At 38.8% G+C, this 13,827-nt stretch overlaps 1 protein-coding gene across 1 annotated transcript in view; it reads left to right on the top strand.

Moving 5' to 3' along the window:
• LOC124544670 (eukaryotic translation initiation factor 3 subunit C) overlaps nucleotides 1–13,827 on the top strand; it is a 66,348-nt gene that overhangs the window by 9,998 nt on the left and 42,523 nt on the right. Inside the window, exons 6-9 of the mRNA XM_047123290.1 lie at nucleotides 7,147–7,244; nucleotides 7,334–7,461; nucleotides 7,566–7,710; nucleotides 10,903–11,165. Coding sequence (XP_046979246.1) covers nucleotides 7,147–7,244; nucleotides 7,334–7,461; nucleotides 7,566–7,710; nucleotides 10,903–11,165 — 634 coding nt within the window. The remainder of the gene's footprint in view (nucleotides 1–7,146; nucleotides 7,245–7,333; nucleotides 7,462–7,565; nucleotides 7,711–10,902; nucleotides 11,166–13,827) is intronic.

The following is a 13,827-nucleotide window of genomic DNA, read 5'->3' as shown; positions in this document are numbered from 1 at the left end:
TTGGTCTCTTTCCCCCAAACAACCCAACCAAATCCCTGCTTTAAGCCAGAAAGGCTATGTTCATTATGAACTATGACACAGCTGTCTCTTCCCGTTGCACTTTTGTTCCTAGTCTGGAATTACTTTTTTGCTTCCTTCATTGTTTCTTTGATGTAAAAGATAAGTAATAATGATGATAATATGCAGCTGAATCTTTTTGTTATCAGTTTTCTGTTTCATATGATTGGGCCTACCACAACTTAATCTCAACACTTACCATGCCGTCAGTTATTTGTTGGATTTTCTGGGTGTTTCAAGAGGAATCCCAGGCTTTTAAGGCTTTGTGGCACTTATCACATTCAACTTACAATTATAAATAATATGTCAAATGAAAGAGTAAGTCGAGCAGTTTTTCTTATAAGTGTTAAATGTCAGCACCATATGTCACATGGCATAAATAATCAATAGGCGAGTTCTTCCCAAACCTTGATCAGTGTGTCTGGAGTAATTGTTGCAAGAGTTGATTCAATCGTGTTTATTAAATCAGCTAGATTAGCTGATAGCGGAGGCACATACACAGGACTTTTCATGATCCGCCTAAGATAAAAATGGTGTGGTGACAGATTGGGTGAACATGCTGCCCATGCGAAAAAGGCTTTGTCATCCAGCCCCTTGCAACCAGTCCAGCAGTCGGATATAATGTCATTTAACCAGTTGCACACTGAGTTACGCCAGTGAGGCAGTGTACCATCTAGCTGCCAAATAAAGTTCTATGGTTCTGTTTCTTCCAAATGAAGGAAGAGCCATAGTTCTAGTGCAACAAGGTAAGAAATTTCAGTTACTGTTGCTTCACCGACAAAGAAATCTTGGGACACGGCACAAAAACATTCAGTTTAGGTGAACCTTTCATCTGTACCATCTCATGCTTATTTGCTTACCTCCAGATGTGCACATTGTGTATGTTTACTTTTCCACATAGCTGAAATGACGATTTACCACTGAAGATGACAAGATCCAAAAAATCTGCATCATGCTCAAACATTTTGTTTGTGTATTTGGCACGTGAAGCATAGCCTTATGATTTAGAACTTGTAACATCTGCAAATAATAATGGAATAGTTGTAAATGTCTTAATAAAAGTCTCCACACAGATGGCACTGCAATTGCTAATTCATAAGTAGGCTGATTTTTGGGTCCATGCGTGAAACTCGATCTCACTTGTTCAACACATTTTTCAGTCACTCTTCATTGTTCTGCACTTTTCCCGTTCCCAAGACAGCTGGTGTCTTTAAACTGATGATACCATCTATACCTGTTATCGTCACTTATAGGATAACAGTGGAACTTAATACGGAATACACATTGCATTGTAACTGCAGATTCAGTCCTTGCAAATATAAAATGCTTTCTGCTCACCCTAGTCACCATCTTTGTTACTAGCACTTTTTAGTGAAAGGCAGAGGAAATGGTGGATGTGCATGCGTACAGGTATTTGAACAAAACTGAGTTGCTCTTCCATTTGATGTATTATTTACCATATTTTATGTACTATAAGACACTATGGATTATGGGAGACACCTTAATTTTTAAGCAGTTTTTTAAAAACAATATTTTTAACATTTTTGTTACTAGGTTGCAAAGCCAGATTACAAAAAAATTCTTGGTTTATAAATCTGAACTGACCTTTAAAATCCCTGAAAATCATCATCTGATCTTTTTTTCTTCTCCTTCTTTGTCGTTGTTATTGTCCTCTTCATATATAAGATGGTTTTCATTGCCATCAAAAGTGTTACTTATTATGCACTTCTTGAAAGATTTAACAATAATGTCTTCTCTCACTCTAGACCACAACTGTTTTGCCCACTGATTCACTTTCTTGAGTGTAGGTCATTTTAAAGCTCCCTTCAGCATGAATTCATGTTGGGTTTCATCGATCTGCCATTTGGTCCTTCCCTCTCTCATGCACACTTTAAATGGTTTGTTTATCGAGACATCAGGAGGTTGCGTTTGCGAAGTAAGTCCTTCTGGAATAACAGCAAGCTCTGTGTTTCCCTCTCTCAATTACTCTTTCACAGAATTTTTCAAATGACAAATAATAATCTGATCTAGCGCAAGAAGAGGACTAGGTTAGGTTAGGTTATTTTATACTAGCCTGATGCACCCAACCCTTGTCATGTATGTGAACACCACCATCTGGCAGTATTACAGAAGTTTTTGGCATTGTTTTGCACTTGAATATGGTCATTGGATTAAATTTGGGACCAGCAGCACAACATGGAAAGACAACAGAGTAGTGCATTTTTTCATCTCCACTTTTTTATAGTTACAGTTTTAGCACCGCAACAGTTCCATTACTTGACACATCAAATGTCAGAGAAGTTTTGTCCATATCCGCTATTTGGCTTAGCATCACACTGGTTTTCATTCAGTGTTGAATAAAAAACGAGAGAAAGCTAATATTCTCTTCGTACTCTTGTGGCATTTTCTGAGATTTTTGGTTTTGGTTCGCATGCTAAGTCCATGATGCTTCATAAATCTACAGCACCAATCAACTCCAAAGTCTGTTAAGTTCAGTAGTAGTGCTAGTTTATGAGCATGTATTTGAATCATTTTTGTATGAATTCCAGTGCCATTTTGATGGTGTCCGTGAATCAATTTCAATTCATAATTTTCTTGTTTTGGCCACTTTGCATTCAGTCCTCTATTTGCACACTTAGTCTTCATTTTCTTCAGGTCTTCTTTACTAGCCTGCCAGTCAGTGTTTTTTTTTCTGTTGGTGGAGGGCAAAAATGCCGCTTAGCTGCTCTGTTCACATGTTCATCTGCATATGCTGTTTCTTTCAATTTAGAGCCTGCATCAGATGAAAACTTTTTATTTTTTCCATTATGAAACTAGCTACAAGCAAAAATGTTGTGCTGTTACCAACAACACAATTCGTTTTCAAAATAAAGTTCACTATCACCATAGACTGCAATGACACATTATAGATGAGACAGTGTTTTGGGTTTGTGATGGTGGAGCAGGATGGAGACAGTGTTAGCAAGCTTGTGAATCCCTACAACTAATGTTCATCACATCAGTGCCCTGCTGCTGCCAGTTGAATCCAATTTTGCCAGATAGAGATAGGTTTCCCGCGGCATCGAATACATGGCCATTTTTAAGACTGGCAGGAATTTTAAATCAATTAAAATAGGGGGCAATTCTAAATTGAAAGTAATAAATGCTGCACAGCCCTAAAACCCCAATGTTGTTGTGGTCTTCAGTCCAGGGACTCTTTTGATGCAGCTCTCCATGCTACCCTATCCTGTGCAAGCTTCTTCATCTCGAAGTACCTACTGCAACTTACATCCTTCCGAATCTGCTTAATGTATTCATCTCTTGGTCTCCCTCTACCATTTTTACCCTCAGCACTGCTATCCAATACTAAATTGGTGATTCCTTGATGCCTCAGAACATGTCCTACCAACCAATCCCCTTCTTCAAGTCAAGTTGTGCCATAAATTCCTCTTCTCCCCAATTCTATTCAGAACCTCCTCATTAGTTACATGGTCTATCCGTCTGATCTCCAGCATTCTTCTGTAGCACCACATGTCGAAAGCTTTTATCCTCTTCTTCTCTAAACTATTTATCGTCCATGCTTCACTTCTAAACGTTGCTACACTCCGTACAAATACTTACAGAAAAGACTTCCTGACACTTAAATCTGTACTTGGTGTCTCTCTTCTTCAGAAATACTTTCCTTGCCATTGCAAGCCTACATTTTATATCCTCTCTACTTCGACCATCATCAGTTATTTTGCTCCCCAAATAGCAAAACTCATCTACTACTTGAAGTTTCTCATTTCCTAATATAATGCCCTTAGCATCTCCTGATTTAATTAGACTACATTCCATTATCCTCGTTTTGGTTTTGTTGATGTTCATTTTATATCCTCCTTTCCAGACACTTTCCATTCTGTTCAACAGGTCTTCCAGATCCTTTGCTGTTTCAGACAGAATTACAATGTCATTGGCAATCCTCAAAGTTTTAGTTTCTTCTCTGTGTATTTTAATTCCTACTCCAAGTTTTTCTTTTGTTTCTTTTACTGTTTGCTTAATATACATACTGAAGCACTTCAGGGATAGGCTACAACCATGTCTCACTCCCTTCCCAACCACTGCTTCCCTTTCGTGCCCCTCGACTCTTATAAGTGCCGTCTGGTTTCTATAAAAATTGTAAATAGCCTTTTGCTCCCTGCCACCTTCAGAATTGGAAAGAGAGTAATATTCATCTGGTATTCCAGTCTCTGCCTTTCTCTACAGCTCCCTGAAGTACTATATCTGATGTCATTAATACATCTTTTAACCCAGTCCCTTCATCTAGTCGGCTTTTTCCATGTTCCCTTTCTGTTCCAGTTCCTCAAAAAACATTCTTATCTCTTATTATTCACTTAATTTTTAGCATTCTTTCTGTTGAGGATTGGCAGAAGAGCCAACCCGTATGAATAGAGGAAGCCGAAAGGCACGCGTTTAGTTCACGCAGGCTGGCGTGAGGTCTGGAACAGGACAAGGTAATTAGAACTTAGAAAAAAGGAGGTAACTGGTAGAATACTTAACTTTAATCCATTAATGTTTAATGTAGCTCTTGTCTGTACATTCTTCACAATATCAATAGCAACTCATAATAGCGCCTTGCTAGGTCGTAGCAAATGATGTAGCTGAAGGCTATGCTAACTATCGTCTCGGCAAATGAGAGCGTATTTTGTCAGTGAACCATCGCTAGCAAAGTCGGCTCTATAACTGGGGCGAGTGCTAGGAAGTGTCTCTAGACCTGCCGTGTGGCGGTGCTCGGTCTGCAATCACTGATAGTGGCGACACGCGGTTCCGACGTATACTAACGGACTGCGGCCGATTTAAAGGCTACCACCTAGCAAGTGTGGTGTCTGGCGGTGACACCACACTTTCGTCATACTACATCTCAAAAGCTTTGAGTCTCTTCTTTTCTCGTCTTCACATATTTAATGATTCACTTCCATGCAATGTTGTGTTCCATATGTACTTCCTCAGAAACTAAGTCAGGCAAAGGTGGCATAGGCATGATAATGCATGAGAGAATACTTTAGATTTTTAAAAAATAATGGTATAATTGAATTGGTATTAAATACCATCCCCAAATACCAAGCTAGAATAAAACCTCTGTTTAACACTCCAACTGTCTTCTAACAACCAATGAAGCCATTAACTGCATAACAATAAATCTTGCAGCCCAAAGCTCGGATACAGCCCAAAATTTGCAACACTTGACACCCAGTAAGCCCCAATTTTCAATTCAGTAAATGGTCCTTGATTCAAAATCACTAAAAAAATGAAATTCTCATAATATCCTAGACATATACAACCAACTACTCTATAAAGAACAGTTATCAACTGACAGCATCAGAGACATCACCAAAGAAGGTTTACATACCTCTGCCTAATTAACATGTACACTAACATACCTATAACAGACACAAATTGAATAATAAAAAATAATGTATTAGGTCATAAGAAGTTAAGTAATATAGAAATGTACATGTGAATGGATTTGCTCGAGATTATATTATCCCACAGTTAGTTACTGTTAATAACAAAATCTGCATCAGAATGATTGTTGAGCAATGGGCAGTAGCTGGCCTCTATGCTGATGGAATGTAACAGGCTCTAGCTGTAGGAGACTGTGGACATTGTGTGTGTGTGTGTGTGTGTGTGTGTGTGTGTGTTGTTTACTATTGACAAAGGCCTTTTTGGCCGAAAGCTAACTTTCCCACAGTCTTTTTCTTGTGCCTTTCTACGACTCAGCATCTCGGTTATATGGTGAGTAGCAACTATGGTTTCATTAAATAATTTATTATCACTGCTATGTTGTTGGTAACACCTTGATGCTGTACAGTGGGACAACCACTGAAGTAGAGAGCTTAGAGAAGAAACAATAATGTTCTAGGTGTGGTGGACAAAATCAAGCCCTTAAATAAGTTCCATTCTGGCCGGCATTCCTTAATGTCGTACTCTATGGGAACTAATACATTAAAGATGAGTTCATATAAATATTTTATTCGCGGGCTTGCTGCTAATGCAATCGCGGCGGGACGTATGGGAGCGGCCCGCGAACAAACAATACGAACAAATGGGAATGGAAGGACACGCACAACGACAGACAACCAAGCAAGACGCCAAGATCAACAAGAAAGTATTAAGCGCCAGGGCCACAAGAGACAACCTCACAAAACTGAAGTAACGCACAGTTGTAAAAGGGAAGTAAGCACACTCAACGTAAACACAATGTCTGTAAGCGAGATGTCAACTGAATCAACGCGAATACCAGACTATCTCGCTGAGTGAGATGCAGCTGCCTAAATACACAACAGGTTATATCTCTATTGGCTGCTGGGACCACGTGCTCCACAGTCGCGCCCTCACGTTAGACTCGGGCCCAGGAGCGCCCGCAGCCATGGCTTACGGTGTGACTGCTGCAGTGACTTCTAGTGATCATTGAGTTCCATGCCATCTAGCACGGATTCGAAACCCACGGCGCTGAGTACCATACCAACCAAAGCATCCATGTGCAACTTTCCAAATTGCAAGTGTTGACCGGAACATTAACTTAGGACTTTGATTTGTTTACACCCTGTTAAGCACGTGGAAGTTTAACTTAGGACTTTGATTTGTTTACACCCTGTTAAGCACTTGGAAGTTGTTGCTGTGCAAAGTTTGTAGAGTGCTGTGTAGTCAGCATAAGTAGAAATTATATTTTTCAAAGTACCTTGTGCATCAGGATTAAACCAATGGATTCTACTAACTGCTTCTAATGGAATGAAAATATTTCTTATACATCATTACTTTCAGTGCTTGCTTGTTTTGGTTTTTTTTCGTCTTGCTCTAGCTGCAGGACAAACCCCACAGTGCTACAAATTATCATCAAAATAGTATACCATCTGATGATGAATTGCTAGGCAACTTTAATCCAGGTATAATAAAAATTGAACTATCACAAAAGGCAATTGGTTACAGTTGTTTCTGAAAATCTGTGTTTTAAATTGCAATTTTTGTAATTTCATCTAGGGTTTCAGAGCATAGTGGTGGTGGTGTTGGTGGTAGTAATGACGATGTTGTGACCAACAAATTATGTCTATTTTTTTCTGCTATCTTTAGAAGATGAAGGAGATTCTGAAGAAGATGAGAAGCCCTCGGCTACATTTAAGAAAGCTGGGTCAGAAGGAAGCACTTTTGATTCTAGCAAGTTCTTGAAGGTTAGTTTTATTTGATTACTCTATTTATACATAGTATTATATCTCTAATGAACAGATTTACTTATAAGAATATTTTTTTTATTTTACAGAAATCTGGCGATGAAGATGAAGGAAGTGATAGTTCCACTGACTGGGGTTCAAGTACCGAATCTGAATCGGAAAGTAGTGATGATGATGATAAGTATAACGTGAATCTCCGAGAACGCTTCTTGAAAAAGTATGTATGAAAGAAAAATGGGAATAGGAGATATCTGATATTCTAATAAGTGTTTGTATTTGGGTCATTGCCTACTGCACTTTATTTATCCTATTTCTTATTAGAACTACAGACAAGGAGGAAGAGGAAAAAAAGGAACGCAAAGACAAAAAGGAACGAAAGGAGAAAGAGAGAACACGGAGGAAGGAAGAAGAAGAAGATGCCGAAGGAGAATGGGAAACTGTTAGAGGGGGTGTTGCAATTCCTTCAGTAAGTTGTATTTGCTTTAAAATAGCATGCACATTTCATTAATGAAAGTAATATAAATATCAGAATGAACTAAGCACTGTCTATAAGTAAGTTTTGTGTATTGTCATATCCGTTTGTGGTATACAGAGTATCTTTCCTAGGAATCGTCAGGTGCATTTTCTCTGGTGTCTCGGCAGATATTCGTAATTTGGTTTTTGCTGTGTGTAGCTGGAGTCGAATCTCTCATGCGACACCCACTGTCGTTATAAAGTGTCGGTTTGTTTCCCGATGAACATACAAAATTATTATTATTTTTGAAAGTATACATGTCCATTCAATAGAATGGTCTCAAATTAGTCTAGTTTGGTATTTGTTTTATCTATATAAATTGACAGAGACAGTAAAACACAAAGAGTAACAAGTACTCTTGCAACAACTCAAATGCTGCCCTGGCCCGTGCTGTCTGCTACCACCATGCAGCAGCACTCAGTCTTTGTTAGAGTTCTGATTCTTCTTCATGTCTTACTTTCACTGTTGATATATATTGATAAAACAAATATCACTCTAGGCTAATTTGGGACCATTCCGTAGAATGGGCACATAAAATTCCACTTTAAAAATTATTTTGTTTGTAACAAGACCCAAAACAATGCTTTCCTTCGATACTGGGCATCACATGATGGTCAGTGTTCGTTTGTGCTGACTCCAGGTACATATTGAATACATTTGCCAAAACAAGAAAGAAAGTGCACCTGACAAGTCTTAGAAGGGATATCCTTTGTAATGAACTAAGGATTTTTGTCTATGAATCTAAGATATGTCATTATACTCTTCATAGACAAATTAATGTTTAATATTACTTTCTTTGATAGTTCCTGCAAGTTGAAACTATGTTGCAAACTAGTATTATATCCTGGAGCATTGCCTTATGTGGGCAGGACTATTACTGAGTGAGTTATCGAGGTACTACCCACACCCTGTTTCCACTGCTTCAATGCTGCCAGTACCTTTCTCCTACCTTCCAAACTTCAGTGACTTGCTTGTGTGTATTTTGGCAGAATAATTTTTTTTATGGAAAATGTTTACCAGTTGCGATATGTTATGTTGATTTATTCCCACCTCGTAGTTGAAAGCATATGATGTGGACAAATTGAGTGAAGTTGCATATTGCTCCCAAGGTCTACTACTGTAGTAATTGTGGAGATATTGTTTCTTCAATTGTTTGACAAGAAAATAAATAGCATAAACATCTTCAGCTAGTTCAGTAAAACAGTTTTCACTTTAGGGATATCTAGCTGAATGTACTTGCTCTTGCAGGGAACATAAAATATTTAAATTTTACTATCTTAGGTACTGATATAAGATCATCTTATTTGTTGTAGGGTTAGTTAGAAAATAATTTAGCCCTGCAGTGAAGTTACTCTGCCGCAGTTATTGTCCAAAAAGGCACATTTTTAATATTGAAGAGTGAACAGAGAAAAATTGTGGAAACATTTTACTCTCGGGTATTGGTAAAGGGTGTACTCCTAGGTTCCATTACTTTTGAGTGATGCCACTAATCATCTTTAAGTTATCTTTGCACCAGATGCTTATAACTTGCTTTTTGTTATATAATGTAAATGTGTACTTTCTTCTTGCTGCCCCTTACCTCAGAAAGATTGCCTGAGAGTCATTACTTGGAGTTTCGTGTGTATTTTGACATCTTATTAATGTTATACAGATGTTTTTCAGAAACAGAAATTTACTTCCTGTTCTGAATATTGATTAACAATATTGGTCTTCATACATCATTACCTCTTTTTGGGTAACTGCACTTCTGTATGCAAGTTACAGTTCAGTTTAGTATTTAGAATTTGGGGATTGCTCTTCTTAACATTTATTTGGGACAGCACAGTTGAATTGAAGACAGGTTGAGCAATCTCTAGAACTAATTTTATTGTGGAAGTACAAATTTTCAAATTACAGAATGAAGTTTTTTCGCACCTCAGTTCTTTGGCAGTATCATTAGTTCCCTCGCCTATCAGTCACACTGGCATTATTAAATGCGGTCTTGACTGTATTTTCAAGGAAAAGCTTCATTGCTCTAGTGAAGCAAACACAGACTACAATAAATGAGAATCACAATTTTCAGACTGAAATTAGCAGTGACCATCAAGTATTACCACACTAGGAAAAATGAAGTGTTGGGTTCACAGTAAATGTACTTGATATCTGGTCATATCGTTGTCTCCTGTTCGCAGCTATGCCAGTAAATTTGATATGCCATAGAAGCAGATCATATCTGCTACAGGATCAGGCATATGGTTGGCCCAAGCATTTGTTAAAAGATGACAAAAAGCCACAAATGAAATATGTATATTATTGATTTTTTACTGGTATTTGGATGACATTTTTTCATTGTAGTTGCCCAGGAAGGTTGCACAGGTATTAAGCCAATGGACTCCTATCTGAGAGGAGTGAAATTCGAGTCTCTGTCATGCCATCCGATTCAGGTTTTGTGTGTTTGCTAACTGATTACGGAAAATGCCACGATAGTCCCTTCGAAAAGGACATACCTATTTTCTTCCCAACCTTTGTCCATTTGAAACTTGGGCTGTTGAACCCTGCTTTTCCCTAAAAATTACAGTTTATATTTTTCTGCCTTCATAAACATATATGAGAGGATATTGATGATGGATAGATATGAGCTTTTGGTTATCTACAACAGACATAAATGTTAAAACGTTTTGGAAGATTAAAACTATGTATTGGACTGAGACAGAAACCCTTAACCTTTACCTTTTGTGAACAATTGTTCTATAAACTAAGCTATCTGGGCAACATTCATGACCAGCTGTCACAGCTTTACTTCTGCTGGTACCACTCTCCTACTTTACAAACTTAATAGAAGTTGTCCTGCATACCTGGCAGAATTAAAGATGTGAGAGCTAGTCGTGAGTCATGCATGGGTTGCTCAGTCAGTGAGCAATTGACTGTGGATGTTTCCAGGTTCACATCCCAATTTTGATTACCAGGAAACTTGAAACCAATGCACATGGCTGTGCAGAGTGAAAAGTCATTTTGAGGACATAGATGTCCTCTGCTATGGAGTTTGTTTCAAACGGTCTTTCGATGTTTGTTTCTGAATGATGTTTATAGATTATCATCAAAATTCACTTTGCTTTAGTCATTGTAGTATAAATTGTATTTGACACACATTGTCTTTTCTTACAGGAGAAGCCAAAAATGTTTGCAAAAGATGCTGAAATTGATACAAATTTGGTCCTTAAGAAGTTGAATGAGATAATAGCAGCAAGAGGGAAAAAACGCACAGATCGACGAGAACAGATAGAACTTCTGCATGAACTGCATAGCATAGCTCAAGTACACAACTTGGGACATGCTGTATATGTCAAAATAGAACTTGCTATTGTATCTGCAATCTTTGATTATAATCCAAAGGTTTCAGATGCAATGAAGCCAGAATATTGGGCAAAGTAAGTATGCAAATATAGATTTGTGCCAGACATTGGCTTTATTTGTCAGTGATAACGTTCGGGTTGGTTACCAACACCATGGAGGAGGGATAATGAGAGTAACTTAACATAGTTGTAGAACAAAAATAAATTATCTGGCAGGAACATTGAATTTCTGATGCAGATTGTGTTCAGTTAATCATCAGCACTCCACTGTACCTTAGGTTTTCAGATCTAGAATCTTCTTTCAGAACTGCGTATTACCAAGTACAGTACGATTATGCTTCACCTCTAATGGTCTTGTTGTGAACGAGACATATTGTATCAAACAGCAGAAAGTCCAGGATACAATAACAACAGTATTATGAAAAGATAGACTGTTATACTCTATATAGAGGAGACATCGAGTCACAGACAGGCACAACAAAAAACTTTTGGGCCAAAAGGCCTTCTTCCACAGGGGAAAACACACATTCACACAAGCACAACTCACACATATGTCCACTGTCTCTGGGGCCGCTGTGGGCGGACTACGGGCTACATCTGTGCCTGATGACAGAAGAAATCTGATGGGGCTAAGGAGGCAGCAATGGGCAGGGACGGGGGCAGGGGAGGGATAGCAGGGTAGGGGCAGTGGAAGATGTAGCACTTGTTGTGGGAGCTACAGGGACATGGTAGTGTGAGGATAGGGCTGCTAGATGCATGTGGCTTCTAACTATTATGTAGTGTCCATAATTAAGGATTCACCAAAAAATACTCAAGTAGACATATTACAATTTGATGTTTCAAAATATTGAAAAAGGTACTATATACATTTGCTGATCATTTGTTACTAAAATGTTTTATAGATCTTAAATTGCAGAGAGTTTGCCTCAAATTCAGAACTCAATACGTTGAGGACCAGCCAGTTGGATAAAATTCGGTTGCGGAGACCAGCCATTTATGTCATTATTTAAAAAATTTCATTTGTGTTTGATATATTTGAAAGGGTAATGTGCAAAGAGACCAATATAATATATGAAAGCTTAGCTTTGCTTGGAGCTATACTGGATATATACATATTACTTTGAAGCCTTAACTTTTCATTTTTGTGTGTTGGCGCTGCTTAACAGTGATGTTGCTATTGTCTGGCTACATTGCGTGTCTATGCTCTGAATGTCTGCTGTCATTGGCTTGTGAGATCACGTGACCTGGGTTATGATTGGCTGACAGAAGTGTATTGCAATCTCGATTTAAGGGCTTTGGAAACTAACGTGCTATATTTGGTGGAATTCGTATTTATACTGTTGTAATAAGAAAATACGAAGTGTACATGTTGCTATGCATCAAGGATCTCTCCAGAACACTTTTTTCCCGCATCCTATAGTGCCAGGAAGTTCTGGCTGGTTTATAAAACATGTTATCATTCGAGAGATTGATATTTTGTACAGCTGCGAGGGAAAGTATGCTGTCACTTAACATGGAAAAAGTGTGTTTTCACGTGGGAAAAGTGTATTTTTAACTCGAAAATATGTGATTTTTTTTCATGTTAGTATTTAAACGCTGCCACAGTATCCTATTTTACAGAAGACATTCGTGTCTTTTAGCACCACATTGTATGAGTAGTTACCATTAATAACAAGGTATGTGGTTTTAGAATGGGCATGTAAGCCTGACATCAGTAACCACTGCAGCAAAAATTTTATGTCAGTGCAACTGAGATGGACGAAATAAAAAATTGTTCATTTTCCATGGTACTGAACAGTTGCAAACCCACCATCCTTTGGTAGTGTGCCTCAAATGAGCAAGCTTGTTAGTTGTCATGCTAATGTAGAAAACAGCACCGTGGTTCTAGCTTAGTTTGTATATCGCGTGACTGCTATTACAGTTGGCCTTGTCTTTGATAGGATAGGAAATGCCTGTGGCTGGGCTGGAGTGTGGGGACGATAGGAGGATGTATGGGACAGCATCATGGTATGTTGCAGGGATGTGAGCTATGAGGCAGTGGGTTGGAAGCAGGGATGGAGTAAGGATAGACAATGATATTGCATGGGTTCGGTGGACAGTGGAAAACCATGTTGGGCAGAATATTACCTCATTTCAAGGCATGATGAGAGATAGTTGAAGCCTTGGTGGAGAATGTGATTCAGTTTGTTCCAGTCTTTAGTGGTACTAAGTCACAAAGAGAATGCTTCTTTGTAGCCAGACGGTGTTTTTTTTTGGGGGGGGGGGGGGGGGGGAGGGGGAGACAAGACACGGGAGATCCATTTCTGTATTTCTGTACGAATCTGGAAGAGTTATTCTGGTCTGCGAAGGCCACAGTGAGATTCTTGGAAATTCCAGAAATCCAACTGGATTCCAGTCCTTGCTCAAATCCTTGGATTCAGCTCAGGATTTCTTCCCTCGGTCTCTCCTCTCAGCCCTTCCCTTCCCCACTCTCCTGCCTTCTACATGCTTCCTGAAGTCCAGAAACCCCACTAACCAAGACAACCTATTGTGGCCGGTTACTGTGCTCCCACTTTTTTCTGCTAGCATGGACCAACACCTTCAATTTATTATCTGTAGCAGTCCTTTGTGTATAAAAGATATTAACCATTTCCTCCCCCTCTCCACCCCATGCTGCCTCCTTACCCCCCACCACCCATGCCAGATCACTTCTCCCATCATGCATAGTTGCAGACCGCAGTCTGGCCTTGGCAGCCAA

Source organism: Schistocerca americana, chromosome 8, assembly GCF_021461395.2.
Source record: "Schistocerca americana isolate TAMUIC-IGC-003095 chromosome 8, iqSchAmer2.1, whole genome shotgun sequence".
NCBI lineage: Eukaryota > Metazoa > Arthropoda > Insecta > Orthoptera > Acrididae > Schistocerca > Schistocerca americana.
This window is presented reverse-complemented; position numbering and strand designations above follow the sequence as displayed.